The sequence below is a fragment of the Anser anser genome (assembly GCF_964211835.1).
Source record: "Anser anser genome assembly, chromosome: 23".
NCBI classification, from domain to species: domain Eukaryota; kingdom Metazoa; phylum Chordata; class Aves; order Anseriformes; family Anatidae; genus Anser; species Anser anser.
Genome location: NC_139744.1, coordinates 2,396,168 through 2,423,529, shown reverse-complemented (window position 1 = coordinate 2,423,529; position 27,362 = coordinate 2,396,168). Strand labels below are relative to the sequence as shown.

The following is a 27,362-nucleotide window of genomic DNA, read 5'->3' as shown; positions in this document are numbered from 1 at the left end:
AAGGGGATGGGGACGGGACAGGAACGGGACAGGGATGGGGGATAGGACAGGGAGGGGATAGGACAGGGGACAGCACGGGGACAGGATGGGACAAGGACAGGGAGCAGCAAGGGGCAGCATGGGGATGGGGACAGCATGGGGACAGGGATGGGACAGGGATGGGGGCAGCACAGGGCAGGGACAGGGACAGGATGGGGACAGGGACAGGGGAGCGACAAGGGGCAGCACGAGGATGGGGGCAGCATGGGGACAGGGATGGGACACGGGCAGCAAGGGGATGGGGACAGGGACATGGATGGGATGGGGACAGCACAGGGACGGGGGGCAGCACAGGGATGGGACAGGGACAGGGACAGTATGGGGACGGGGAGCAGGATGGGGACAGCAAAGGGAATGGGGACGGGACAGGGGTAGCACGGGGACAGAGATGGCACAGGGATGGGGACAGCAAGGGGACAAGGGGCAGCACGGGGAGAAAAAATCATCCCAAGCCAGTCCGTGCACCACGTTTTATTGGCGAAGCGCTACAAACAGAGCGTCCGCACGGTCCGCGAACAAGCCTGGCCCACGGGCGTTTGGTCCACGTGTCGACAGCGTTCAACAGAAGCGGGGTTTAGAAAAAATAACTTATCTCTGGGGAGGTTAAATAGCCATAAATAGGGGGAGGCCCTCAGCGGGGCTGACGGCGGGGGTCCGGCCGAGCTCAGGCCCGGCGCGCTGCTCGCTGCGCGGGGCGGGCGGCAGCCTGCGGCCCGAAGAGCTCCCGCGCCCGGCCCTCGAAGGCGGCCACCATCTGCTTCGCCACCTCGTCCAGGAAGAGCCCGGCCAGCCGGGAGTGCAGCGCCGAGCGGAACTCGAAGGAGACCTGGCAGGAGGCGGAGAGGTGCCGGGGAGGCTCGGAGGAACGGCGCGGGGCTGGCAGGCCCCCCAAAAAAGCCTGCCCCGGCCCCCGGCGCCGTGCACTCACCGAGAAATCCAGCGAGCAGGTGTCCGCCCGTCCCGGCAGCCCTGGCCCGAAGCGCCACAGCGTCTCCAGGTGCCTGAAGAGCCGGCAGTCGCTGCTCACCGCCTGCGGGAGGGCAAAAAGCTGCTGGGAGCCCAGGCGCCGTGCACCCAGCGCCGAGCGGAGCAGCAGAAACGGCCCCGGCCCCATCCCCAGGTGTCAGCCAGGGGACTCGCAGGCGGGACACGGGGCTGCACGCCTGCCGGAGCGCTTTTAGGGCAGGGGCAGCGTTGATGGGGGCAGCTTTCCTTCCACAGGAGCGGAGCGGGGTCTCCGGATCCGGGCTGCATCGCAGCCCCTCGCCCCCGGTGCCCCCTGCACCCAGCTCTCCCCTCCCCACATCGATCTGCCGAGCCCCAGCCCTCGGATGCAAACCCCAAAGCCAAAAGGTGGGGGGAACGCCACGGCTTACCCGGATCTGCCGGGGCCCCAGGGCCACCTCGGAGAGGTACCGCTCGTGGAGGGGCGGGAAGCCGACCTCGAGCTCGGCCCGCAGCACGTGGCCGCGGCGGGACAGCACGGCCGAGCGGCGGCACCACGGCACGAAGAGCCGGTAGTCCCCGACGTTGGCCACCAGCTCGTACATCTGCTTCGCCGAATACCTGGGGGGGGGTGAAAAAAAAACCACACGGGTCAGCACCGGCACCTCGCACCCGCCCGGTAACCGGGTTCCCCCCCCCGCCAGGCTCCGGTGCCGAACTCACCCCAGGATGCGCTGCTCCCGGTACCCGGTGGGACCGGAACCCACCAGGCTGAGGAACGGCCGCGCCGGCTGCGGGCACGGGGACCGGTGGGGACCGGGGCACCTGGAGAAGATAAAAAGGGGGGGGTCAGAAAACCGGAGCTGCTGCCCCCACCCCCGGTGCTCTGCACCGACCCCGGTCCCGGTGCCCCGGTGCCGGTCCCGGTGTCCCGGTCTCGGTCCCGGTGCCCGGTGCCGGCGTCTCACCGGGCAGCAGCCCCGAGCAGCGTCCGTCCGCACCCGGCCATGGCTCGGCTCTGCCCTGCGCGGCCCCGCGCCCTGTGCCGGTACCGGGGCGGGACGGCCCCGTGCGCCCGGTGACATCACGGGGGGAGCGCCGGGGGCGGGACCGGGCGCTCCGCCCCCTCCCCGCGCTGGGACCGGCACCGGCACCGGGACCAGCACCGGGACTGGCACCAGCACTGGGAGTGGGACTGGCACCGGGACCAGCACCGGGACTGGCACCAGCACTGGGACTGGCACCGGGACCAGCACCGGGACTGGCACCGGCACCGGGACCAGGACCCTCCGGGGCTCCTGTCCCACTCCCGGTGGAGCCACCCCCGGTGCAACGGGAACGGAGAGGGGAGCCCCGGGACGAGGCACCGGGGACGGCACCGGGAGCAGGGCAGAGCCCCGAGCCGCCCCGGCCGTGGGCTGGTGACACCGGGGGGGACACCGGGATGGTGGCACCGGGGGGACACCCCAGGGGGCTGCTGCCCCCCTACGAGCGGGGAAAAAGCCCCCGGGGTGGCGGCGGTGGGGTCAGCCCCTGGGTGAACGGCTGGCAAAGGGGACAAAAACACCCCGCAGACACTGCCAAGGAAAACTGCTCTTTAACTGTCACACGGCGACGGGTTCACAGTGCCCAGGGCCTGTCCCCAGCCCTTCGGGGTTGGCTTCGGGAGGTGCCCCCTGCTCTCGGGAGGTGCAGGCACCAGCGGGGGCTCAGCCCTTTGGCCCAAGGCGCCGCTGCAGCAATTCCAGCTCATTCCCGCTCCTGGGGTCACGGTGTCCGGCGGCAGCAGCAGCAGGGCAGGGCGCTCCCGGCCCCTCTGCGGGGTGGGGATGCAGCAGGGGGGTGTGGGGGGGTCAGCCCCAGCCCCTCCGCACCCGGCTCACGACGGCTCTGCCCTCGCCCTACGTCCCACCGCTGCTCGAGGCGCGGGTGCCCCGCGGGGCCGTTAGGAGGACGGCGATCCAGCCGCGGGCGCGTGGCTCATGCGCTGCTGCAGGAGGTCCCAGGCCTTCTCCACCTGCCAGGGAACGATCGTCAGGGGCAGGAACACCGCACGAAGCGCTCCCATACCTTCTGTCCCTTCCCTGCTTGGTTTACAACCCTGAATTTTTAGGTTGGATATTAGGGAGAACTTCTTTGCCGAAAGGGTTGTTAGGCGTTGGAACGGGCTGCCCAGGGAAGTGGTTCAGTCACCATCCCTGGAGGCCTTTAAAAGACATTTAGATGTAGAGCTTAGCGATATGGTTTAGCGGAGGACTTGGTAGTGTTAGGTCAGGGGTTGGACTGGGTGATCTTGGAGGTCTCTTCCAACCTGGATGATTCTGTGAATTCATCCCTCGTCCCACACCCAGAGGCAGCCTCGCGGGTGAGCCCCACCACGCAGCCCTCCGGTCCCCGTCCCGGTCTCTAGCAAGGGGTTGGGGTCCCCCCCTCGCCACCCCGGGCCAGCCCCCAGCCCGGCGTCCAGCAGCTCACCTGCTTGCGGGTGACGTCGGGCTCCCACAGCGTGCACAGCACCACCTGCGACTGCTCCACCCTCTGGCTGTTGCTCATCTGGCTCCGCAGCCGGCTGCGCGCAGCCTCCTCGCTCAGCCCGTCCCTGTCCATGATGCGCTTCACAGCCTGGGGGGACCGCGGGGGGGACACTCAGGGGCTTGGGGGGGGGGAGCGGGGAACATCCACCAGCAGCCAGCCGCGGGCAGCAGGGCATCACCCACCTCCTCCTCGGGGATGACGGCCGTCCACACCTCGTGCACCATCTCCTGCCAGCCAGCCTCCAGCAGCACGGCAGCATCCAGCACGCACACGGCTTTTCCTGCGGAGCGAGGCCGTCGCTCGTCGTTACTGGCCACGCAGGGCAGTGCGAGCGCTCCTCGTGCTGCGTTCAGGGGCTGCGTTTGCCTGAATGCCCTGTATCACGGAGGGCAGGTGCCCCCTGGACACCGCACGCCGATGCCCGCAGCCAAATGCCCACCGAGCCCCCAGGAGCTGGAAAGGTTCTGCTCCCAGAGGCAGCACACGCCGTGCTCCCTGCAGGGGCGGTACACCAAAAATGAACTCGGAGTCACTTGGGAGAGAGAAAGCGATCTCCGCCCTACTTCAGAGCAGGAAGCTCGTGTGAAGTCCAGCTCCTTGCCCAGGATCTGCTTGGAAATGCGCTAATAGCAGTGAAGATCCCCAGCAAAACGCAGGGGTTGAGCATGGGAAACCCTCGCAGCGCTGCTCAGAGCAGCAGACGCCCCGGGGGCTGGGGGACCCGGTGTGCAGCACAGGACCGAACGCCCAGTTTTCACGTCCCGGTTACCTTGAGCATCGGCTTCCCCGATCTCCTTCCTGACCAGCCGGGCTATCTCAGGCCACACGATGTCCGTGAGGCTCTTCAGCCGCTCCTGGAAAGGAACCACGGCGGGGTCAGAGCTCCTGGAGGGCTAACGAGGGAAATGCTGCGGGCAGAAAGCGGTCCCAGGGGACACCGGGAGAGACGCTGGGCTAAAGGCTCTCTCGCGCCTACCGACGGGCTGCGGGCTCTTTTCCCTTTCCCATCCCTGCTCTGCCGGGCACGGCAGAATTCCAGCACGAGGAGCGCTTTGCAGAGCCACCCTTGCACAGCAACATCCCCGTGGGACCCGCCAGCCCCCGAGGGACCCTCAGGAGAAGCCTTCACGCCTGGGCTGCGGCAGCACCAGCGAGCGGAGGCTCACGTTCAGCTGCGGCGTCACCGAGCCCCACTTGCCACGGGTCCAAGTCCCCCAACGGCCAGAGAGCACGGGTGACGTGCGCGGGGCGGCTTTGGCTCGGCGCTGGGTGAAGGACAGGGGGAAGCGGGGCTTGGGAAGCAGCAGCAGCAGCTGCCAGGGGTGCCGGGGGCACGTCCTGCATGACTGCTGACGCGGCGACGGAGAAGCGATCTCCGTGTCCTGCCCTCGCCATCCACGCTGCCAGGAATACGGTCAGGAACGTGGCAGCAGCTCAAAGGGCTGCAGACCAAGAAGCCCCGGCACAGAGGGAGAGCTCTTTGCTCGGGAGATTAAATATTGACATTCCCCGCGCTGCTTTTACCTGGTTTCCAAACACTTTGGCCCCAAGGACTTTCCTGTTAATCGTCCCGTCTTCGTTCAAGATTTCTGGAAGACAGAAGGGGAACGTGTTTGGGACGGGATGAACCCAGCTGACGACCCTGTGGTACGATTAGGCCCACGGGGCAGAGCAGGACTTCAGCACAGGACCCTAAAGGGCCCCACGGTGCAGGATCTGACCCAGGATCTCCTTATCACACTCCAGAAGAGGACGGACACGCAGCAGCTCAGCCCAGGCTTCCAAACCAGCCACTTTAAAGCAGCCCCGACACGGGGCACGGAGGACTCGGGGAAAACTTTGCCCCGCCGGGACCACCCAGCCGTCCCCACGGAGCCCTACCTGCCCCGAACGCTGCCACCACCCGCTCGTAGGCAGGGCCCCCGGGGAGGTAGACGGCGTGGCCCAGCTTGTCGGCGTCGATGAGGAAGGCTCCGAGCTGCCCCAGCAGCCTGGCGATGGAGGTTTTGCCGCTCCCGGTGCCTCCGGTCAGGCCGATCACATAGGGGCGAGACGGCAAGGTGGGGGCTTCCTGCGGGGACGGGGGCTGCTGTCAGGCGGGGGGGTGGCGCACGAGGATCCCGCGGGCATCGTGGCAGCTCCCGGCCCTGCAGAGCGGGGGCTTGTCCTTCCCCGGGGCTGGGACACGCCGAAGGCAGGCAGGCAGACCTCCAAACGTCCCCTCTGCGGCAGGGGACGGGCTGGCTCCAGCAGCCCAGGCTGCCGTCCCTGCAGCTCCCCAGCTTCACAGGGGCATCGAGCTTTCACCCCATAACTCACCCAAATGGGCACCGGGGAAAACCCCGACCAGCGCCTGCTTTCTGCCCCGTATTTCGCCCAGATTTGCTCCATGCCTCGGGCCAGGAGTTCAGGCCAGGAGCACCACGGGCATCTTTAGGGACGCTTCCCAAAGCCAGGAGTGGGGTCCAGCCCGTTCCTGGGTCCCACAGCCCCTCCGGACCCCTAACACCATTATAAGCCCTCCGAGCATTCTCCCCTCACCCGCGGGGGCCGCAGCAGCGTCCCGAGCAGCCTCTGCCGCAGGCTGGAGGAACTGATCTTCTCCTCCTCGTTCTGGCCGTGCTCGGGGTCCTTGATCAGCTGGATCTCAAAGAGCTCCAGCGCAGCGAGCCCCTGCCAGGAGAAGGCACCCACTGAGCCGCCGGCGGCCCCCGCAGGTGGCGGTGGGGCTGGGAGGTCTCAGCCCCCTCCCCAAATTACATTCTCGAGTCTCTTCTTGTTCACCGCCTCCCCGCCCTTGCGCGTCTCCTCGCTGACGACGATGCAGCGCAGCTCGGGGTCCGTGACCGCGGGGCCGTAGGGGTCGGCCAGGGGCACAATGTCATAAAGCACCGAGGGCTTCACGTCCGCCAGGAACTCGCGCAGCTTGGTGGCCCGCAGCTCGTAGGGCTCGATCAGCTCCTTCAGCACCTTGTCTGCAGGGCGCGGGTGAGGGCGGAGGGGCTGAGCGCGGGGCCGCGACGCCCGCGGCTCCGGGGCGGCGATGGAAAATGGGAAGGGAGAGGGGGAGAGGAACCTGTCGTGGGGTTCGGGGGCCTGCCTTCTCCAAATCCCGGTGGGTCACCCGCTGCCACCCCAAATCCCGGTGGGTCTCCCGCTGCCACCCTACCCGCGGTGGCACTGGGGCGCGGGGACACTGGGGTGCAGGACCCTCAACCCCCTTCCCACCGGCCTCCCCCCAAGACCCTCCAGGCTTCCCAAGTGCTTTCACGGGGCAAACTCCCCACCAAGCCCAAACCCCCCCCATGACCCTCTCCCACCTCCCCTACCCCCGGGGCCGTCCCCGCGCCCTCCCCACGTCCCCAGCAGCCCGCCGCCAGCCCCCGCGGCACTCACGGCGGAGCAGCTCCCCGTCCGCCACCCCGACCAGGAGCCTCCGGCGGGCCAGGACGCAGCAGGCGCTGAGCAGCAGCCGGTGGGCGCCGTGCAGCCGGTCGAAGGTGCCCCCGACCACCACGTCGGGGTAGGCGGGCAGCTCCCCCTCGGAGCCCTCGGGGGTCGCCCGGGGGCCGTCGGGGCCGTCCAGCAGCAGGGCCGGTAAACCGGGGGGGCAACCGTAAGCGGCGGCCGCCAGCTGCCGGAGCCCGAAGCTCACCGGCCCCTCGTCGCCCGCCCCCCCGTCGGCCAGCAGGACCCGGGGCGGCTCCGCCAGGCGGTGCCCGTGGCCCAGCAGGACTCGCACGTCCAGCCCCCGGTGCGCCGCCGCCGCCGAGTAGAGGGCGGCCAAAGCCCGGAGCAGAGCCGGGGCTGGCGGCGGGGCGGCGGGGAGCGGCGCGGGGCCCCCCAGGAGCAGCCCCGGCTGCAGGTGCACGTAGAGCGGCCCCGCCACCGGCCCCGCCGCCGCCGCCAGGGCAGCCGCCGCCCGGCCCGGTACCGAGCCCAGCGGGGCCGTCAGCACCAGCAGCCCCGACGGGAACGGCGCCATGGCCCCGCCGGAAGACGGAGCCCGCCCGGAACGCGTCACCGGCCCGCCCCGGCGCCGCCCCGGCAGCGGAGCGAGGCCGGCATCGCCGCCCCGGGGGGGGTTTGGGGCGGCGGAGGGGACGCGAGGGGCCGGGACCGCCCGGTAGAGCCCCGGGGCTGCCCGCTGCAGGCTCGGTTCTGCCCGCTGCAGGCTCGGTGCCGCCGCTGCAGGCTCGGTGCTGCCCGCTGGGGGCTCGGTGCTGCCCGCTGGGGGCTCGGTGCTGCCCGCTGGGGGCTCCGTTCCGCCGCTGGAGGCTCGGTGCCGCCGCCGGAGGCTCGGTACCGGCTGCCCAGCCACCCCGCTACTGCATGCTGGAGCCCCGGTACTGCCGCCCGTACCCCGCTATCGGCTGCTCAAACAGCCCCGGTAGTGCCTGCTGGAGCCCCGCTACCAGTCACTGAAACAGCCCCGGTACCGGCTGCCCAGTCCCAGTACCGGCTGCCCAGTCCCAGTACCGGCTTTCCAGTCCCAGTACCAGCTGCCCAGCCCCAGTACCGGCTTCCCAGCCCCAGTACCGGCTGCCCACCCAGCCCCAGTACCGGCTTCCCAGCCCCAGTACCGACTGCCCAGCCCCAGTACCGGCTTCCCAGCCCCAGTACCGGCTTCCCAGCCCCAGTACCGGCTGCCCGCCCAGCCCCATTATCACCCCCTTGATCCCCCATACCCCCCACTCGAGCCACCCCCCCCCCACGGGAGCCCCAGTACCAGCCACCCAGTGCTGGCGATGCCCACCCCCCACCCCCCCATCCTTGCCCTCTGCCGGTGCTGCCCTGCCCCACAAACAGCAGGGACGGAGCCGGAGCTGCGCGGCAGCAGCGGGGGTTTATTGCCGGCACCGGGGGACCCATCCCCTGCCACCGGTGCTCTCCCGGTGCCGGTGCTCAGGGCTGGTCCCCGCCGTCTTCATCGGGGCCGAAGACGAAGTCGTGCATGGCCCGCACGTAGTCGGAGCCGTCGGGGCTGGCCAGCTTCAGGCGCGCCAGCGGGGCGAAGAGCTGGGTGGTGACGCAGCGCAGGGGCGGGCAGGGGGTGCCGATGGCATCCAGGAACACCTGGCACCGCGGAGGGCTCAGCCCCGGCCCCGAGCCCCCATCCCATCCCATCCCATCCCATCCCATCCCATCCCATCCCATCCCATCCCATCCCATCCCCATCCCATCCCCTCCCCATCCCATCCCATCCCATCCCCATCCCCATCCCCATCCCATCCCCATCCCCATCCCCATCCCATCCCCATCCCCATCCCATCCCATCCCCATCCCATCCCCATCCCCAACCCCATCCCATCCCCATCCCATCCCCATCCCATCCCCATCCCCATCCCCATCCCATCCCCAACCCCATCCCATCCCCATCCCATCCCCATCCCCATCCCCGTCCCATCCCATCCCCATCCCCGTCCCATCCCATCCCATCCCCATCCCATCCCCATCCCCATGCCATCCCCATCCCCACCCCCATCCCCATCCCCATCCCCACCTGCAGCACCTCCTCCACCTCCTGGGCCGCGTTGCGGAAGAGGCCGCGGCAGTGCCGCAGGTAGCGGCGGTAGAGGCGCTGCGTGTCGGCGTCCAGCCCCCGCAGCTCGCTGCCCTCGGGGTCGGCGCGCTGCAGGTTCTGCAGGAAGCCCGTGCGGACCGGCCCGCACTCCACCAGCGTCACGCTGTGGGAAGGAGCAGCCCCACGGGGGGGGGCCGTCAGCCCCGAGCCCCTCCGGCCGCAGGCTTCGCGCCCCTTCCCCGCGCCGCCGCTGGCACTCACTGGATGTTGAAAGGCCGCAGGACGATGGCCAGGCTCTCGCACAGCCCCTCCACGGCGAATTTGCTGGCGCAGTAGATGGAATTGAAGGGCACCCCTGGGGCAGAGCGGCGTTTTGAGAGCCAGGCTCCCCCCCCACCCCCGAGCCCCCCCCAGGCAGCGCCCACCTTGCAGCCCCCCGACGCTGCCGGTGACGAGGATCCTGCCGGCCCTGCGGCGCTTCATGGCGGGCAGGAAGGCCTGGATGGTGCGGATGGCCCCGAAGAGGTTCACCTCGAACACCGTCCTCATGGCCTGCTCGGAGCACGTCTCCAGGGGGCCCATCAGGCCCACCCCCGCGTTGCACACTGCCGGGGCACGGCCCCCGTGAGCTGGGCACCCTCAGCACCAGGCCGGTGGATTGGGGATGGCGACACGGGGACCAAACCCCACTCCTCCTCCCTGCACCCCAAAACCCATCCCACCCCATCCTTAGGGCTGCAGCGCCCCCCAGCCCCACGCGGGACCGCTTTGGCTCATCCTATTATTTGGCACCCGGTCCCGGCTGATCCCCGGGGAGCCCCCCGGGGGGGGGGGGGGCAGGGAGAACCGTACCCAGCACGTCCAGCTGCTGCCCCAGCACCCGGCGCGCGGCGGCGGCCAGCGAGCGCGGGTCGGTGACGTCCAGCTGCAGCAGCTCCAGCGTTTCGGGGCAGCCGCCCCCCAGCTGCTCCCGCAGCCGCTCGCCCTTGGCCAGGTCGCGCATGGTGGCAAACACTGGGGGAGAGAGCGGGGCCGCGGGGCAGCGCAGGGACCAGCGGGGGGAGAACCCCTTGGTGCCGGGCCCCCCGCGGTGCCGGGATCCCCGCGGCGCAGCATCGCCCCTTTACCTTTGAACCTGCGAGCAGGATCGGCTGCCAGGCGGGCGGCCAGCCCCAGCCCGATGCCCGACGAGCAGCCGGTGATCAGCACCGCGGTTTGCTCCGTGGGCACCGCGGTTTGCTCCATGGGCACCACGGCAGTGCCGGGCCCGGGGGGGCTGCACTGTTTAAAAGGGCTGGGCAGGGGCCCCCTCCCTCCCTCTTCCCCTCCGTGTTTTGTCTGCCCGCTTATCTCAAGGCCCCTCCACCTGCCTCCCTCTGCCTTGATGCTGGTGCAGCTGCCGAGATAAAGACCCCGCGGCGGAGCCAGGATCCCACCCTGGGGAGGAGGCGCAGGGGCACCAGGGGAAGGCAGCCCCCGAGCTCCACACCAGCCGGGGACAGCCCCGAGCAGCAGCCCCACAGCTGGCCGTGCTTTCTTCCCCCTCAGGGGAAAAAAATCTCAGCAGCGAGCTGCTCCCTTGCCAAATTTCAAACAAATTGCACGCTGGGGAGAAGCGGAGGAGCCTGACAGCACTCAGTGTCCAAGCCTTTAATAGCTCTGCAGGCTGGAGCCCCCACCCTGCCTGGGGCCAGAGAGACCCAGGGCCACGCAGCCTCGGCCCGAGCCCCAGCGAGGGGAGGAAAAGGCACAGAAAAAGCCCGGCCTGAGGAGCCCAGCCCCAGCATCACCGCAGAAAACGGCCAAGGCTCCTTCAGTGCCACAGGAACCAAGCTGGGCAGCTGGCCACCCCACCAGGAGGGGAGCCAGGGGGCACAAGCCATGGGGCAAGGCTGGCTCCCTGCTGCTTGGCCAGGTGCTTGTCCTGGGGGGGGAAATGCCAGCCCCTGTGTCCGTTTGTCCTCTGTCCCTCTGCACCATCCCAGGTCCCACCGAGTGGCCAGCGGGGCAGCAGAGAGCGCTGCCTCCTTGCTCTGTGCCGTGGGGCGGCTCAGCTCCAGTGGGGTGGGCGTGGGGCAGCCGGGGGGGGCATCAGGGCTGAGCACGGCGCAGCACCGGTCCCTGCAGCACAGCCCAGCACCGGCCCCGGAGCACAGCCTGCCCCACAGCTGGCAGCGAGCCCCCTCCAGGGCTCATCCTGCCCCCACAAAGTACACAGCCTGGTCCCAGCGGGGCTCTGCGCCTTCATTCCAGCACCACTGGGACTCGGCGATCAGGGAGGGACACGGCGATCAGGCGAGGAGCTGCGGGAGCCTCGACGTGCGAGGACGCGGGGTCTCTGCCCTCCTCCTGGGGGAGGCTCCGAGAGGCACGGCCCCAAATCACGCTGGCCCAGCCCGGCTCCGCTTCATGGCCCCGGGGTAGTATTTGAGGAAAAGCTTCCTGGAGATCTCCAGCGTGTCGCCGACGGGCGTCGTAGGGTAACGCTTCTTGTTGTAGATGAAGCCCCTCTCCACCTGGAAGACAGCCTGGTTGAACTGGTCCTGGTGGAAGGGGCTGCCCGAGTTGAGGCTCTCCACCAGGAGAGAGACGAAGAGGCTCCAGCGCACGCCGTAATAATCCAGCACCAGCCCCCCCAGCTGCTTGTTGGCGTAATCCAGGATGTTCCCGCTCGGCCCCCAGAGCGTCACCTGGTTGCGGGCGTTCATCTCGTACAGCTCGGCCTCCTGGTCGCTCGTGGCCGCGGCGCGGGCGCTCTCCAGCCAGCGGCCCAGGAGGAAGAGGCCGTGGCTGGAGAGGAGGCTGTCGAGCTCGGGCAGCAGGTCGTACACCAGCACGCCGCCGGCCGTCAGCAGCTCCGGCAGCGCTCGGCTCTGGAAGGCGCCGCGGATGCTCAGGTAGTAGTCGCCCACCAGCTGCTGCACCGCCTGGCGCGTGACGTCCACCAGGTCGTAGCGGTAGGTGAGGCTGGAGCCCAGCGCGGCGCCGGCGCTCAGCAGCAGCCTCCAAGCCTCGTAGACGTCGCTGGCGTTGTACCAGAGCTGCGCGTCCATGTGCAGGGACGGGCGGCGCACCAGCGGGCTGCGGTTGTGGTTGACGCAGACGCCCGTGCAGTTGTAGGCGCTGCGGAGGAGCAGGCGCCAGGCGGAGGCGGCGGCGGCGTTGGGGGCGCCGTAGCGGCGCTGGGCGTAGCGGGACACCCAGGCGGGGAGGTCGAGGGGCTCGTGGCGCCAGCCCAGCTCGTTCATCAGCTCGTACACCACGTCGTTCTGCTCGATGCCCTCGGGCGCCAGCCCCGTGCCCACCATGGTGGAGTTGGGGAAGCGGCGAGCCTCGAAGGGGCCGCGGTTGATGGCCTCCACGGTGCCGAAGAGGCCGTGGTTGCCGCCGAAGTTGTGCAGCATGCACCAGATGAAGGGCTGCCCGTAGAAGGACTCCGTCCACGGGTAGACGGGCTTGGACTCGGCAAAGAGGTCGAGGACGATCATCCTGCCCAGGGGCACGCCGTGCAGCAGCGCCCGCACCTGCGCCGGCTGCCAGAAGTCCGGCTGGTGCTGGAAGAGCCAGCCCTGCATCAGCCACAGCGCCTCGGGGTCGGCTGGGGACGGAGACACGGGGTGAGGCATGGGGAGCACCCCCAGACCCCACTGCCACCCTCTTACGGAGACCTTTGGGGGTCTGCCCAAGCTCAGTGCCCCCCACGCGGCCCCAGCCCGGACCCACCTCCCGTCATCGACCTGAACACGGCGTTGCTGACCCTCGAGAGGTACGCGGGGTCGGAGGACAGCGGGCTCATCTCGTTGAAGGTGTCGGCGCTGTAGATGTGGTCGGTGCCGAACTCCCTGATCAGCTCCTTCAGGAAGAGGGTGCCGATCACCTGGAACATGGGGTCCTCAGGGTCCAGCAGGTAGGTGCAGGAGTAGGTGCAATCAAAGTGGCTCCAGCCCCCGAGGCGAGTGGCGTTCACACGCGGGAAGACCCTGAGCCGGAGGGCAGGGACGGGGATCAGAAGTAGGATGGGAGCACACACTGGGCACGCTGCGCGGGAGCCCCCAGGGGTGCCCGGTGCTGCCCGAAGGTGGGACCCGGAGCCAGGACCCGCTAGGCAGGGAGCTCAAGGACCTTTGGGGTCTGCGAGCGCAGCCGCACGTACCGGAGAACCCCCTGCGGCACATGGCCCGCGAAGGCCGGCAGCACCGTGATCATCCCCAGCGAGCGCATCCTCTCCACGATCCTGTACTGGGAGAGAGGAAGAGGAGGGAGGAAGACGAGCGACGGGAGAGGAGCCCCAGGCCCTACGGGGGAGTCTCTGGGCACCGGGGGAAAGAAGCCCGCACCCAGCGCCACCCCAGCACGGCGGAGCAGGATGAGATCCCCCCCCCGGTACCTGCAGGTAGAGCTGCTTGAGGTGCCAGGCGCGCGGCAGCGGCCCTGCCCAGCCGTGGAGGTTCCCCAGGCGGTTCCACGCCAGGAACGCCGGCCCCGTGAAGTAGGCGTCGATCTCCGACTGGTTCAGACCCAGGGACAGGTAGACCTGCGGGCAGCCCGGCCGTCAGCTCCCCCCTGCCCGACGCCCACCACGGCCCCGTTGCAGCCCCCCGGCCCCGGGGATACTCCACCCGCTGCCAGACGAACTCCTGCCCCACGAAGGCCAGCGCCAGGTTGATGCCGCTCAGCGCCATCCAGTCGATCTCCCGCTCCCAGCGCGCCCAGTCCCACCAGGCGTAGGAGTAGCTGTGGGTGCAGACGTTCTGGTAGTAGCGGTACCTGGGGCAGAACGAAGGGGTGCTGACAGAAGGACGGAGGGGGGGGCCCCGGCCCCCCGCTGCCTCCCCCGTTACGTAAGGGCGAGAGCCTTTTGTCCCGGGCTAACGAGGTGTGAGCGGTGCCCGGCTCCGTGCCCGAGCTGGCACGGACGGGCTGACCCGTGGCACGAACGGCACCAGCGGAGCCCCCCCCGTACGGACGTCAGCAGCACCGGGGGGAGCCGGGACAGGAACAGAGCCCCCAGGGTGCCCCCACGCCCAGGGGACCGGTGCGTTAATGGGGTCCCCAAGGCCCCCACACACCGGCAGCACTCGGTGCGTTAACGGAGCCCCGTGCACCGGTAGCATTTGGGAGACCTGGTGCATTAACGGAGCCCCCGGTGCCCCCCTGCACCCAGTGCTGTAACAGAGCCCATGGGAGCCCCATGAATGGGTAGCACCGGGGAGCTTGGTGCATTAACGGAGCTCCCGGTGCCCCCCTGCACCTTCAGCACCCAGAGCAGTAACAGAGCCCCCTGGGAGCCCCATGAACCGGTAGCATCAGGGAGCCCGGTGCATTAACGGAGCCCCCGGTGCCCCCAGATACCGGCAGCACGGGGGAGCCCGGTGCACTAACGGAGCCCCCAGCACCCGGTGCATTAACAGAGCCCCCAGTAACTCCCACACACCAGCAGCACCGGGGAGCCCGGTGCACTAACGGAGCCCCCAGCACCCAGTGCATTAACGGAGCCCCCGGTGTCCCCCCTGCACCTTCAGCACCCAGGGCAGCAACGGAGCCCCGGGAGCCCCGTGCACCGGTAGCACCGGGGCGCCTGGTGCAGTAACGGAGCCCCCCCGTACCCCCGACACCGCCACCCCCCGGGACCCAGGCACACCGCCACCCCCGTCCCGTGCCCTCCCGTCCCGTCCCGTCCCGGTGCGCGGCCCCGGTACCGGTTGGGGGTAGCGACGCGGATCTCGGCCGGTACCCGCGGCAGGGGCTCGGGCAGGCGGAGCTGCGCCCCGGCCCACGAGAGGTGGCAGCCGCAGAAGTCCCGCAGGTAGCGGTACAGCCCGGCGGCGGCCGCCACGCCGCTGGAACCGGTCACGGCCACGGCCACGGCGGCACCGGGAGGCGACAGCAGCCGGTACGCGTCGGGGCCGCCCGCCGCCAGCGCCCCGTCCACCGACAGCGCCACGGCGGCGGCGGCCCGGGGGCCGAGGAGGCGCCGAGCCAGGGCCCGCACCGCCGCCTCCTGCCGCCGCTCCGGTACCGGGGCCCGCACCGCCGCCAGCAGCGCCGCCAGCGCCGCCACCCGCAGCGGCCCCGCCATGGCCGCGCTGCCTGGCCCTGAGCGACGTCCCGCTCCGCCAATCCGCGCCGCCGGATGAGGGGCGGGGCCGCGGCGCGGCCAATCGGAGAGAAGAGAGCCCGGGGTGGGGCCGGGGAGGTGGGCGGGGCGGGGCGGTGGGCGGGGTCGAGGCTGAGGGTGTGGCGGCGGTGGGCGTGGTCAAGGGAGGTGGGCGTGGCCACGGGAGTGGGCGTGGTCCGCGTATGGGATGTGGCAGTGGGCGTGGTCGCGGGAGTGGGCGTGGTCACGGCAGTGGGCGTGGTCACGGCGGTGGGCGTGGTCACGGCGGCGAGTGCGGTCATTGCAATGGGCGCGGGCGTGGCAGTGGGTGTGGTCGCGGCACTGGGCGTGGTCACGAAGGGGGCGTGGTCATTAAAGGGGGCGTGGTCATGAAGGGGGCGTGGTCGCGGCAGTGGGCGGGGCCCGAGCATCCTCCCCGGTGCCGGTACCGGCGCTGGGTGCCCGCACCGGCCCCGCTCCGCCCTGCCCCGCCCGGTGCCCGGTACCCGGTGGGGCCGGGGCCGGGGCCGTGGTGCGGGCGCCCCGCGGGCACCCCCGGGGCTGGGCACCCCCGGGAGAGGCGGAACCGGCACGGTCCCGGTCCCGGTCCCGGTCATCCCCGCTCGTCCCCCGCCTCTCCCCGCGGAGCCCCCCCGGTCCCCGCGGCTCCCCGGCCGGGCGCTGCTCCGGGACCCCGGGACCCGCGGCGGGGCGGGGGAGGGCCCGGCCGCGGGGCCGCCCCCCCGGGGGAGGAGGGAGCGCGCTCCGGCTGCGCTTCCCCCCCCCCCCCGCCCCGTTGCGCCGGGAGCCGCGGGCCCGGGCGCAGCGGCCGTGCCGTTCCCGGGGCAGGATGAGCCGCCCGGGGATGCTGGCCGGGCCCCGGAGCCCGATCCGCACCGAGCCCTTCGGAGAGGGCTTCGCGCTGCTGGGCGGGGAGCTGGGCAGGTAGGAGCGGGTGGGGGCGCACCGGGGCGTGGGGGCACGGGTAGGGGTGCGGGGGGTGCTGGGGGGGTGCGGGGGGCGTGGGGGCTGGGGGGTGCTGGGGGGAGCAGCAGGGTGCAGGGGGGTGCAGCGCAGGTGCAGCAGGGGTGTAGCAGGGACGCAGCAGGGTGCTGGGGGGGTCAGATGCAGGGGGGATGTAGGGGGCACAAATGCAGGGGGGACGCAGCACGGGTGTGGGGGGGGGCACAGCAGAGTTGCAGCAGGGGTGCGGGGGGGACACAGCGGGGTGCGGGAGGCTCAGATGCACCAGGGACGCTACAGGGTCCTGGCAGCCCGGACGGGCAGGAGCTGGGCTCGGGGCTCAGCTGGGGCCGAGGGGCAGCCCCGGGACCCTCCCCGCACCCGCGCTGGGTGCCCAGGCTTTGGGGCAGGGGGGTCCGGCCTGCAAAGGGGCAGCAAAGGGCCCGGCACCCCGTGCATCCTGCCCTCCCTGCACCCTCCTGGGCACCTCGCTCAGCCCCAGCCCCGCCGGTGGAAGGGCTGAGAGCCAGCCCGGGGGCTGCCGGAGGGGCACATAGCAGGGGGGACCCCTCGGCTGGCACCCCCCCGGGTGGCCGCAGCGGTTCCCACCAGCGCAGGAAGCGTTTGCCAAGAGCCTGCGGTGTCGTCACCACCTGCGGGGCCTCGGGCCGGCATCGCCTCTGCTCTTCTGAGAATCCACCCCCGGTTCCCTATTTCTCTGGGGACGGGGACAGGTCCCAGCCCTACAACTGGGGGCACCGAGGGTGCCGGGGCTCTGCCCGCAGCGGGGGTCCTGGGGTTCCCCAGTGCCCCCCAGGGACCCGCAGGCAGCTGGGTCCTCTCCTGCCCGGTGCCCTGCTCCTGGCAGCGCCGCGTGCTCGAGCTGCGACCGGCAGCGTGCTTCCACGCACCCCTGCACACCGTGCCCTCCCCAAAGCCCCGGAGGCCTCCACGCTGCTTGCACCGATGCCGAAATTTTGGGGCCAGCAGCTGCGGAATTGCCATTTTGGGTACGCCTGCGCTTCCTGTGGCAGGTGAGAGGCAGGGGCTGGGGGCCCTGCAGCGCCTCGCTCAGCAGCGCCGTGTGGTTTCTGCTGGGCTGACGGAGCCGGGTCTGTGCTTTCCGGTGGCAGAGAGGGAGGCCGAGCCTCCCAGGCGGCCCCGCAGCTGAGGCCTGCTGGCTCGTGACACTTGTGGCTGTGAGGACTGGCACCTCTGAACCACTGGAGGGGCCCTACGGGGCATGGGGTGGCTCGTGGGCTGATGGCCCTCCCGCAGCACCGGGTCCTGCGTGGGCAGCGGGGTCCCCGTGGGGCGCAGCCTCTGATTTTTGGACGTGATGCCCCGCTCCATCGCCCCGAGCAGTGATGCTGGACCCAGGGCCCGGGGGTCCCTGCTCGCCCCCATCCCCGGGGCGCCCCGCTGACGGCCCTCCCTGCGCAGGGGCAAGTTTGCGGTGGTGAAGAAGTGCGTGGAGAAGGCGACGGGCAGAGAGTTCGCCGCCAAGTTCCTGCGGAAGCGGCGGCAGGGCGAGGACTGCCGGCCCGACATCCTCCACGAGGTCGCGGTGCTGGAGATGGCGGCCGCCAGCCCCCACGTCATCGGCCTGCACGCCGTCTACGAGACGCCCCGCGAGATCGTCCTGGTGCTCGAGTGGTGAGTCCGGAGCCGGCGCTCGCCTGGGAAACGCTTCCAGCCCCGCTTCTCACCCGGCCCCAGCCGCCGAGCCCCGGCCACATCCTGCCCGCAGAGCCGCGCTTGGCTGCCTCGCACGGCATCCCGGGGCTTTGCACCGGGCTCGTCCCCGGGGCCGTGCCCCCACCGGTGGCTGCGTGGGGTCCTTGCCCGCTCCGCCGGCCCCTCACCGCGTGGCTCCGCTCCCAGCGCCGCCGGCGGGGAGATCTTCCACCAGTGCGTGGCCGAGGAGGACGAAGCCTTCACCGAGAAGGACGTCGTGCGCCTGCTGCGGCAGATCCTGAGCGGCGTGGCCTTCCTGCACCAGCACGGCGTCGTCCACCTCGACCTCAAGGTACCGGCCCGGGGCTGGGGGCTGCGGGCAGGGGCTGGGGTGGAAGCAGGACCACGCTGATGCCGTCCCCTGCCCGTCAGCCCCAGAACATCCTGCTGACCCGCAGCAGCCCCCCGGGTGACATCCGCATCGTGGACTTCGGGCTCTCGCGGCGGGTGGATGCGGTGCAGGAGGTGCGGGAGATCCTGGGCACGCCGGAGTACGTGGGTAAGCGCCACGGGGGGGCCAATCCTGCACCGGGCTCTGCTGCCCTGGGCCCCTCTGAGCTCCCCCCTTGCTCCCTGCAGCTCCAGAGGTCCTCAGCTACGAGCCCATCAGCACGGCCACCGACATGTGGTAAGGGGCATCCGCGCACCCCGACCCTGCTGGGAAGCGCCGCGGTCGCCTGCGTCCTCCGTGGGAGCTGGGCTGAGCTCTTGGGGATGGCTTGGGGGAAGCCGCATCGTGCTGGTGACCTCCCCGCGGTCCCAAACCAGCACGTCCCCGGGTCCCCGTGAGGTTCAGGCTGCAGCCGTGCCCCCCGGCTCAGCGCCCGCTCTCCGCAGGAGCGTGGGGGTGCTGACCTACGTCATGCTGACGGGCGAGTCGCCCTTCCTGGGGGACAGCAAGCAGGAGACGTTCCTCAACATCGCCCAGGTGAACGTGCGGTACCCGGCCGAGCTCTTCCAGGGCATCTCCCCGCTGGCCGTCGACTTCCTCCGCTCGCTGCTCATCCGGGACCCCAGGTACCCGCCTGGGCATCACGGCCGGAGCCACGGGGCTGGGGGAGCCGTGGGGCCGCGGTGACCGTCCCCCCTCTGCCCGCAGGGAGCGGGCGCAGGCCCAGCAGTGCCTCCAGCACCCCTGGTTGGCCCCGGGGCCGGACGCGGCCATCGGGCTGGCAGCGTCGGAGCAGGCGGAGGAGGACGCGGAGCCCCCGGTTGGCCCCGAAGGAGACGAGGAGCTGGTGCTGGTGGCCTCCTGCACGCTGCGCTGCCCCTGCCCGCAGCCCGGGGAGGCTGAGCCGGGGGGGAAACCGGTGCTGGCCCCCCGGGAAGTGGCCCGGGAGGTGCTGAGCTGAGCGCGGCCGTGCCACCGGGCAGCAGCAGCTCGGACGTTGGGTACGGCCAGCGGGGCTTGGCTGGGAACCGGGGTCCCGGTGAGGGCAGTGCCGGTAGCCCCAAACCGGAGGAGCCCCGGGAGTGGGCCCCGGGGGGGCTCAGCACCGGGGTGCTCGGCCTGCAGCTGCTTGGAGCAGCTTTGCCATAGGATGGCCCCGAGGAGGGGGCTCGGGGCGGGGGGCTCGGGGCTTTGCTTGCTGCGCTGCTGGGCACAGCCACGGGGGAGGCACCGGGGGCCTGCCCAGCCCCGGCGCCCGGGGGCCGCGGGGGGGTGGGGGGGGGGTCCCGGGACCGGGACCAGGACCGGGGGAGCTCCCGGGGCTGCGTCTGCAGCCGTGGGAGCGCCGGGGCTGGCAGCGGTGCCCGCATTGTTCTGGTTCTCATAAATAAAGGTGACGTTTTCTACCCCGCCGGCTCCACGCCCGGGAGCTGAGCCGGGCTGCGGCGGTACCGGGCCGGGAGCGGGGCACCGGCACCGGGGCACCGGGGCACCGGGACCGGCACCGAGCGGGGCTGGGGGCAGCCGTGCAGCGGGAGCCCCCGAGCAGGGGCAGCTCCGGCCTGAAGAGGGCACTGCGAGACCGGGCAGCGGGCGGGGGAAGCGGCCCGAGCCCCCCCCCCCCTCCCCGAGCCCCGGCGCCACCGGGCGGGGGACCGGGGCCTCCCCCGCTGCCCTGCCCGGGGCGGGGGAGGCTTCGGCCGGCCCCGGGGGTCGGGGAGAAGACGGATTTGGATTGCAGGCGAGGAGCTCGCTCTGGGAGCGGTGCGAGGCAGCAGGGGAAGGGGTGAAAGGGGAGAGCAGCCCCTGGACACAGCTGGCACCCCGAGCAGCGGGGGAACCCCCTCCCTGCATGGGGCAGGCAGCCGCCAGCTCCAGGGACACGGCCAAATTCAGGCTGCCCAACCCCGCTCCTCGCCCTCCCCGATCCCCGAGACATTAGGAGACGGGAAGCACAGCAAGCTGCAGCAGCTTCGGAAACACAATCAACCCAAAACCCCACGGCAACCTCCCTTCCGCTCCTCCTGCGCATTTGGAAAAAAAAAAACCCACAGGCAGCTCCAAGCCTGCAGGAAAGGCCTGAGTAAACACGGCCCGGGGGGCTCTGTCCTGGAGCAGAGCGTGTTTGCCTCAGCCCCATTGGAAGGGCATCCGCAAAAACCGGGTTTAATCGAGGTTTAGTTTGTAATTCCTGCGTCCGTGCTTGTTTCAGCGAGTTAGCAGGGATTTAGCGGGGCGGGGAGCAGCCGAGGCAGCCCTGCTGTGCCCCAGCTGGCCTCGGTTCAGGCTGGGCACCGGGGCTTGAAAAGCACAGAGACATTCCAGCCGAGGCACAGGCACGCTGCTCTCATTTTACAGGCCTGCTCTCTCATCCCCTCTCTTCCTAGCGGCCGCCAAGGTGACAGAAAAACCCAGAGCAGGAAGGTTTAAGGGCCCCGCTCTCCCCCAAAGCCTCCCCAGCACCAGGGGGAGGAAACAAGGAGAGGCCACACCAGAGGTAGTGCAGTTAGTTTAATTTATAGTGACCATCAGCAACACGTTCCGCCTGGGCAGGACTGCTGTCGCTGCTCCAGCTGCATTTTGATTTTGGCTTTCTGCAAACACCCTTGTAAACATACAGCAACGTCTGCCTGTAAACACAGCAGTGGCCCAGAAGGTGACGAAGTGCAGCTCCGCACGCACGCGTGACCCCACCTGCACCAAGTGCGCACACACTTTTCCCCTTTCCCCCATCGTTTTCAACAGCCCTGCGCTGCGTGGCCTTTCTTCTCCAGATCCAGGGTACGATGATTCTGGTTACTGTTCTGATCTGTCCATACATAAATACTCCAGATCCACTGTGACGATTAAAAACAACGAGTTTACACACAACACCGAGACACACACACACACCTCACTGCTCCTACAGCTACATCACGGTGAGGAGGGCAAGAAATCCCTCACCTTGCACAGGAGAAAAAGCAACAGCTGCAGTGGGGAATTACGGCAGAGACTCCATTGCCATGGAGACTTTTTTAGGAAGACCCTTTGGGGAAGACCCAGCCTCTCTTCTCCCTCGAAGGCCCTCTTAGACCATGAGCGTACCATCGCCACGACGGCGTAGGCAGCGGTACCTCTGCTTCTGCAAAAGCTGCTCCCGCTGCTGTCACGTGCGCAAGGCGTTAGCTGGATGTGCCAGGACCTCCGAGGGCTTTGCAGCCCCAGGGCTTTGTTTTTAAATGAGAAAACCAAGACATCCCAACCGGTACTTGGCGGTATCCGAGTACAGCTGGACCACATCCACAAGGTGCAGCGGCAGCCCCGCACAATGGGGACATGTGCCACAAGTGTAAGAAACACCAGAGCACTTCCCAACATACCCCACGTCTGTCCAAAAACCACCCCACCTCTCTCTCTGTCCATCTTTCCAGTCATGTTTTTAGGCTGATCTGTGCGGGCTGGCCCCGAGGCACCTGCTCACAGGCCTGGGCTAGCAGCAGCATGGCAGCAAAGCCCCCCTGCTCACCAGACTCCAGAAAGGAGCAGCAGAACCAGCCACGGAGCTTTGCCTGGGATATTTGAGCTCAGTTAAAGGAGCATCTCCTCTCCATGAAGGAGAGGAACCAGCTTTTTTTGTTTTTTTTCCCCTCAAGGTCAAGCCAGGCAAAGGTCAGGTGTTTCCCCATCCCTAGGGGGCACAGAGAACCACCCTACACTTAGCTGAGGCCCCTTGAGCCGTGCCCCTTTATCCCAGCACCTCAAGCCTTGTCCAGAGTTCAGAGAAGAGCTGAATCTCAGCAAAGGGTACGAGGTTGTTTTTGCAACATTGCACGTGTGGAAGCACTGGAGGTAGGAGAAGCACACCCTGAACTGCCCATTGCTCATAATTTAATCAGAGGCAGAGACACGTAGATCCACACGTAAAGCTTCCTGTAAAAATCTCTTTTCCTGAGCAGCAAGCTTTATGCAAGCTGAAGTTGCCTTTTCTTCTCCGTGTGCTTTTATGCCCACTCAGCTGTAGCTGCATTTTTCTCATGCTGCCCTGCTAAGCCTGCCAGGAAGCTCACAACACGAGGAGGACACTACTACACACCACACTGACACTTCATGCACTTAGTATCTTCAGTGGTAAACTTAAGGAAGGAGCAGTTTCTTTGATCCAGTGTCACTCAGTACTCGGGAACGTCAAAGCTCTCGGCTTTGAAATTCCACGGTAACACTCGAGTCTGCTGCAATAAGTTATTTTCACTAGGGGAGGAGTACATGCAACTCAGACACACGGGACAGTACTAGCCGTAGATCACAGATGCTTAACACTGCTGGAGCAGAGGGATCTCTAGTCGTCAAACTTCCCTTCGCGGATGGTATCGAACGAGAAGGGGAGGAACTTGAACCCAGTGCCAGTGTAGAACTTGTTCTGGAACTCAATCCTGCAAGAGAACAGAGCGATTGCTCGTTAGAAAGGCAGGTCTTATATGCTAGAGATTAGCAAGAACCCCATGAAAAAGTAGCTGTTTATTGACCATAAAAATAAGCCTTTAAAGAGGAAGAAGCAGGATTATGATGTACCACCTCTACTGGCACAAAGGCCAGTTTGTTTGATGTTTCTGGAACAGAGCACAGGAAAACTGTCAAGGTACTGATCCCAGCGCCACAGGCAATACGAAGGGCAACAAAAATAAGACCTCTTGAACCATGGTATCACTTAGAAGCACCTAAAAACACCCAGCGTTTCCTACAAGATCACGTTACCAAAGTTCACATCTTCGCCACAACAAAGCTCAGTTGCACGGTGCTGGCTCTGACTTCCTCCATCGGCTGCTTCTGTTTATTTACTTAAGCATATTTGGTTTCTGCCCACATGACTCCTTCTCCCGAGCTCGAGATGTGCCTGTTGTCTGAAGCTGAACATTAACTTCGCCTTGTTTGCCTGCTTCCCCTTAATAAACTCCGTTTAAAAAAAGAATTATTCTCGAGAACTGTCCAATGGTCAGCAACAGCTAAATAGGGAGAGAGAAAAATAATCCCATGATTCACAATAAAAACAAGCACAGTGTTTCAGGAGCCTCATGAGCAACACTTTCCATTGCGTGGCCCACTAAAAAACCTAAGTCTCTGCAGGAATCAAGCGGCAGCAAATTGTACAGCTGTTCTAGCACAATTCAGAATAAGTACAAAAAAAACTCACTCTAATTATTTTTTTTCAAGTTTGAGAATCGTGGCGAGGTCCAAAGCCGATGGCATTTCAGCTGGCAAAAAGTGGTTTCTCAACAGAGCTCGGGAGTCAGGAGTGAAACTCATAAAAAGAGCTTTTTGCTGATATGTTCTGCTGCCTGTTCATGCTGATAAGCAGAGAGTTCCCTGCAGAGGAATCCCTAGGATGAACAGGATTTTCCGTGTGGGAGGAAGGGCTCCTTGCCAACATGCTCCAGTTTTTCAGGAACCCTGATAATCTCCATAAGTATCCTGTGACTAAGTGACTGTTCTGTAAGCAAAGGGAAATAAGAGGCAGACGGTTGGGTATCTGACTCACACAGAACCCACTGTAAATGAAATTTTAACCCCGATGATTAACTGTTCCAGCTGGCCCTGACATCCGAAAGCTCCTTTTGGACAGACTCGGTTACAACTGGCCACAACTGGATGCCCGCAGCTCAAGGAGAGGCTGTTGTAAGGTTAGAAAACCAGTGAAAAAGTTTAACCAAATTCCGCAGCTTCAACTGTGTGTTTTTCCTGCAATTGTCTCCAGAGCAGTGCCCAGAACCCAAGGTCCTCTTCTGACATTAGAAATTGCTGTTCCCAGGGTCACTCACTCTCATGCATGCTAACTTTATTGCTAAACTTTGTACTGCCTCTCAGTGATCGAGTTCTGCAGAAGAATTTACTAGACAGCAGTGCGAAGTAAATAAACAGACCAGAGAAAGCTTTCTGGCGGTTTGCATCAAAGAAAACCCTCTCTTCAGCTTTTTTTGTAGCAACAGTTAAGCGTTTGCCGGACTATAAGTTGCAGGGATTTTCCAACCCGCTGGTCACAGAATAACCAAAGTGTTTGGAAAACCAGGCCGCTCACCGTCCCATCGGGAAGCAACGGCAGAGGCACCTGTTGAACAGGAAACCTAACTTGCAGTTAGCTCAAGTGCAAATTCCTGCTTGGTATTTTTGTCCTTAAGGAGCGGGTCGATGCCCGAGCTGGCAGCGGCTCCGAGGGTAGCCTACGGCGCACCTTGCGGTACGGAGCGAGCAGGGTGTTCGTGTAGATTGCTGTAGCCTCCCTTTCCCCAAAAGGACAGCAGTTTCGCATGCTGTGGGATCATTCCATCCTACACTTAGAGCAGATGGCCTTTTAGAGCAGTACTGTGCTGTTACGGTCACGCTAAAAGACATACCCTGGCTTATGACCTTTGTGAAGGAAAATAAATACATTTCTGGCAAGTGGGTGGGGAGCTGGGCTTTACTACTCCCCCGTCCGCTGGCTGGATTGCAAGTGGGATGCAGCCCCAGCACGCCCACGCCTCTCAGAGAGCAGCACTCCCCCTCGGTGGCTGCAGGCCAGGAGCAATGCCAGGGCAGGGCAGGGCAGGGCCTGCCTCTCTTCTCAGTTTACAGCTGAGAACAGCCGTCTGCGAGGCACCACAGAACCGCTGCTTTTTACTTACTCCGCACGGTTGTTTGAGGCTGACCACGCTTGTGTTTGAAACCTATTTTGGTGTCGCCGCGCGGCCCCACAGCCTTTGGAACAAAGCGGGCTTTGTGCGAGCTTCCCACCTGCAGCTGCACCTAACGCCGTGCGAGCGGGGGGAATGCTTGGGATCCGTCTCGCTGCCTCCAAGGGACTCAGCTCATCCTTTGCCACCAGTTCACAGACCTTCCGACAGCTCAGGCAACGCATGGTAAAGAAAAATCACATTTATATCTGGCTCAAGTACACGGTGAAGTGCACACACCTCCCAGGGAAGCCGCTCATGCACTCAGGAAGGAGAAACCAGACTCGAAACCTTTAGCACCAGCAGACGGTCCTCTGTGCCTGCCAAACCTCTGCTCACACGTGCCTGGGAACCGCTCTCTCCACTCTGATGGACGTGGACTGAGGTGTGGGAGCTGAGACACACCGGGGTGACTAGAGCCAAGCCTGGACAATGGTTTGGCTGTGGCATTGGCAAGGGTAAAAACTCCCAACCCTGGAACTGAGATTCCACATCAGTGATCTTTTATCACTCACCTGTCTCCTGCAGAGCAGCACGAACCCCGCTCTTTGCTGCTCTGAATTAACCCGATTTGCTTTGCATTATGCCTGCTGCTATCCATTCTTTTCAGCAATGGCCTGCTCTTGGGACGTATTCTAAGGAAAAGAGCTTCCAGATCCAAACCAAGCCTATAACCTTGCTTTACCAGGCAGTCACCTCCACCGAAACAACATTTCTGCATCAACTGATGATGCTGCGACCCAGCTTTGCATCCAGATACAACAGTCTCTTTTTGGGCAAAGTCTACGTTTGCTTTCATGAGAACTGCTGAGCAGCTTAAAAAAAAAAGTGAGATACAATAATGTAAGCAGAGATGTCAAGCTACCTTACCAAAAAACAAATACATTTTATATTTCAGAACAGGGATGTTGCAACGAGAAGAATTCACCACACAACATGGGGCATAGCTCAGACTGCTACTGTGTTCCAGCAGACCTCTGATAAAGGAGACTGAAATCTTGGCAGCACTTGGAGTGCTTTCCTCCACCTCAAAATGCCCCAGAAGAACCCAGCCCGCAGAAAAAATGCTCGCTTTCTGAAAGAGCACGCAGCAAATCCTCCTCATTTGGGACTGATAGGCAGAGCTCGTGGAAAAATCTGTTCTTCCCACTGAGTGACTCCTCCTTTCCAGGAAGGCTGAGCCGCCCACACCTTCAGAATTCCAGATAGGTGACTCTTCTCCCAGAGCCACAAAACATGATCTGCTCTTCCCAGGACAGCTGCATTTGATTCCTCCACCCCCCGCCCTCTGAAAAGGAAACACCTACCGCTGGAAACATACTGATTCCACGTTCAGAAGCAAAAAGGAATGTTAACAGCATGTTGTTTTTGAACAACTACAGGTGCTTTCCTTTCCACCGGGATAATGAAAATCCAACAAACCCAAAATAATTCCAGCACGTCACCTGCTGTGTGAAATTGCTGCTTTTCAGACCCTAAGCTCGAGCAGATTTCTGGTAAAACTTTTGTTTACATTCTCATAGAAATTTGAAACATATGTTCAGGGAAAATATCCCGATTAAGAACCTCAGTCCTGCAGTTCTCCAGCAGGTGCCTGGCACTGCTCTGCACGGCACCCGCGATCCACGTGCCTACTGCTATTGCTCAGCTGGATTTTTCTCTTTGCTTGCCATTTCAGTGACGTGAATCTTCCCTTTAAACGTTTCTAGACCATATTTTAATCATACTTGAGAAATAGCGTGGCAATGTGAAAAGCCACCTCTTTGCTGAGCTGTAAACTCTAGTTCACCCTTGTTTCAGGTGCTCTGTCAGCAGTATCCCTAAGTGTGGTCTGCGATTATTATCACACGATAAGTATCTGCAGAAAAACACGCTTTCTTAGCTAGAGTAAAAAAAGAAGAGGCATTCAGAACCATTCACGTACTGTTATTCAGGAGTGTGCCACAAAGCACTGCGGTCCAGACAAGCAAGATTTTGAAAATCCACGAATTCACAAGCCACCAAAGGTCAGGAACGCCGCACAGAGAGTTAGAGCGCTGTTTGCTCTGTGCTGTTAGCACGAGTATCGAGCAGGGTGTGCAGAGCTCTCTCCTCACACTGATGCAACCGTGCAGTACAGTGACAGCAGTGTGAGGATGAGGAAACACCAGCCAGTCAACAAGAAGATCTCAAGTGACTGGTATGACGATTTCTAGGCTGGATGCCAGGAAAAACAGAAGCACCATCCAGCAGCCATTTGCAGGAGCAGCCCCCCCACGAGAGGCTCCCTCAGCACAAGATGGAGACACCTCTGAACTCCTGGGCGAATCCCGACTCACTCGAGCTACAGAGACCAGGCACACCGCGATGCTTCAGTGTGCACTGAAGCATGCTTGTCAACGGAGAACACGAGAGGACGAAGTTTTCACTCCCCAGGAGATGGGGAAGAGTGCAAAGAGACTTCTGCTT

At 65.6% G+C, this 27,362-nt stretch overlaps 6 protein-coding genes across 13 annotated transcripts in view; 1 reads left to right on the top strand and 5 right to left on the bottom strand.

Annotated features, from left to right (window-relative positions):
* Nucleotides 1-495: 495 nt before the first annotated feature.
* LOC310885481 (coenzyme Q-binding protein COQ10 homolog A, mitochondrial-like) lies at nt 496-2,494 on the bottom strand. The gene is given in 6 exon segments (XM_083808895.1): nt 496-865; nt 968-1,069; nt 1,416-1,605; nt 1,708-1,809; nt 1,953-2,029; nt 2,031-2,494. Coding segments are annotated over 6 exon segments (672 nt in total). The 5' UTR covers nt 2,070-2,494; the 3' UTR covers nt 496-703.
* Nucleotides 2,495-2,565: 71 nt separating this feature from the next.
* On the bottom strand, nt 2,566-7,539 carry COASY (Coenzyme A synthase). The gene is made up of 9 exons (XM_083808894.1): nt 6,916-7,539; nt 6,280-6,494; nt 6,061-6,192; nt 5,401-5,590; nt 5,044-5,108; nt 4,289-4,373; nt 3,702-3,799; nt 3,460-3,606; nt 2,566-3,001 (listed from the first exon to the last, which is right to left on the bottom strand). The coding sequence occupies exons 1-9, from the start codon at nt 7,502-7,504 to the stop codon at nt 2,930-2,932; spliced, it is 1,593 nt and encodes a 530-aa protein (XP_083665020.1). The 5' UTR covers nt 7,505-7,539; the 3' UTR covers nt 2,566-2,929.
* Nucleotides 7,540-8,346: 807 nt separating this feature from the next.
* Nucleotides 8,347-10,323, bottom strand: HSD17B1 (hydroxysteroid 17-beta dehydrogenase 1). 2 transcript variants are annotated; one of them, XM_083808857.1, is made up of 6 exons: nt 10,171-10,323; nt 9,896-10,057; nt 9,469-9,648; nt 9,305-9,398; nt 9,023-9,206; nt 8,347-8,595 (listed from the first exon to the last, which is right to left on the bottom strand). In XM_083808857.1, the coding sequence occupies exons 1-6, from the start codon at nt 10,286-10,288 to the stop codon at nt 8,425-8,427; spliced, it is 909 nt and encodes a 302-aa protein (XP_083664983.1). In that variant the 5' UTR covers nt 10,289-10,323; the 3' UTR covers nt 8,347-8,424. The 2 variants fall into 2 exon arrangements, with proteins under 2 accessions (XP_083664983.1, XP_083664984.1); XM_083808858.1 differs by lacking the exon at nt 9,469-9,648.
* Nucleotides 10,324-10,678: 355 nt separating this feature from the next.
* Nucleotides 10,679-15,153, bottom strand: NAGLU (N-acetyl-alpha-glucosaminidase). The gene is made up of 6 exons (XM_083808856.1): nt 14,743-15,153; nt 13,663-13,810; nt 13,431-13,577; nt 13,197-13,282; nt 12,767-13,023; nt 10,679-12,641 (listed from the first exon to the last, which is right to left on the bottom strand). Exons 1-6 carry the CDS (start codon nt 15,120-15,122, stop codon nt 11,425-11,427), a joined length of 2,235 nt encoding a protein of 744 aa, XP_083664982.1. The 5' UTR covers nt 15,123-15,153; the 3' UTR covers nt 10,679-11,424.
* A 421-nt stretch (nt 15,154-15,574) lies between these two features.
* On the top strand, nt 15,575-19,635 carry LOC310885660 (serine/threonine-protein kinase 17A-like). 2 transcript variants are annotated; one of them, XM_083809258.1, is made up of 7 exons: nt 15,575-16,085; nt 17,547-17,759; nt 17,988-18,132; nt 18,213-18,339; nt 18,420-18,468; nt 18,678-18,857; nt 18,940-19,635. In XM_083809258.1, the coding sequence occupies exons 1-7, from the start codon at nt 15,991-15,993 to the stop codon at nt 19,190-19,192; spliced, it is 1,062 nt and encodes a 353-aa protein (XP_083665384.1). In that variant the 5' UTR covers nt 15,575-15,990; the 3' UTR covers nt 19,193-19,635. The 2 variants fall into 2 exon arrangements, with proteins under 2 accessions (XP_083665384.1, XP_083665383.1); XM_083809257.1 differs by lacking the exon at nt 15,575-16,085 and adding an exon at nt 16,340-17,137.
* Nucleotides 19,636-20,727: 1,092 nt separating this feature from the next.
* The window catches only part of ATP6V0A1 (ATPase H+ transporting V0 subunit a1), a 30,352-nt gene continuing 23,717 nt past the window's right edge, over nt 20,728-27,362 (bottom strand). For all 6 annotated transcript variants that reach the window (XM_083809256.1, XM_083809251.1, XM_083809253.1 and 3 more), the window contains one exon: nt 20,728-22,640. In XM_083809256.1, the coding sequence (XP_083665382.1) occupies nt 22,547-22,640 (94 nt within the window). In that variant the 3' untranslated portion in view covers nt 20,728-22,546. The remainder of the gene's footprint in view (nt 22,641-27,362) is intronic.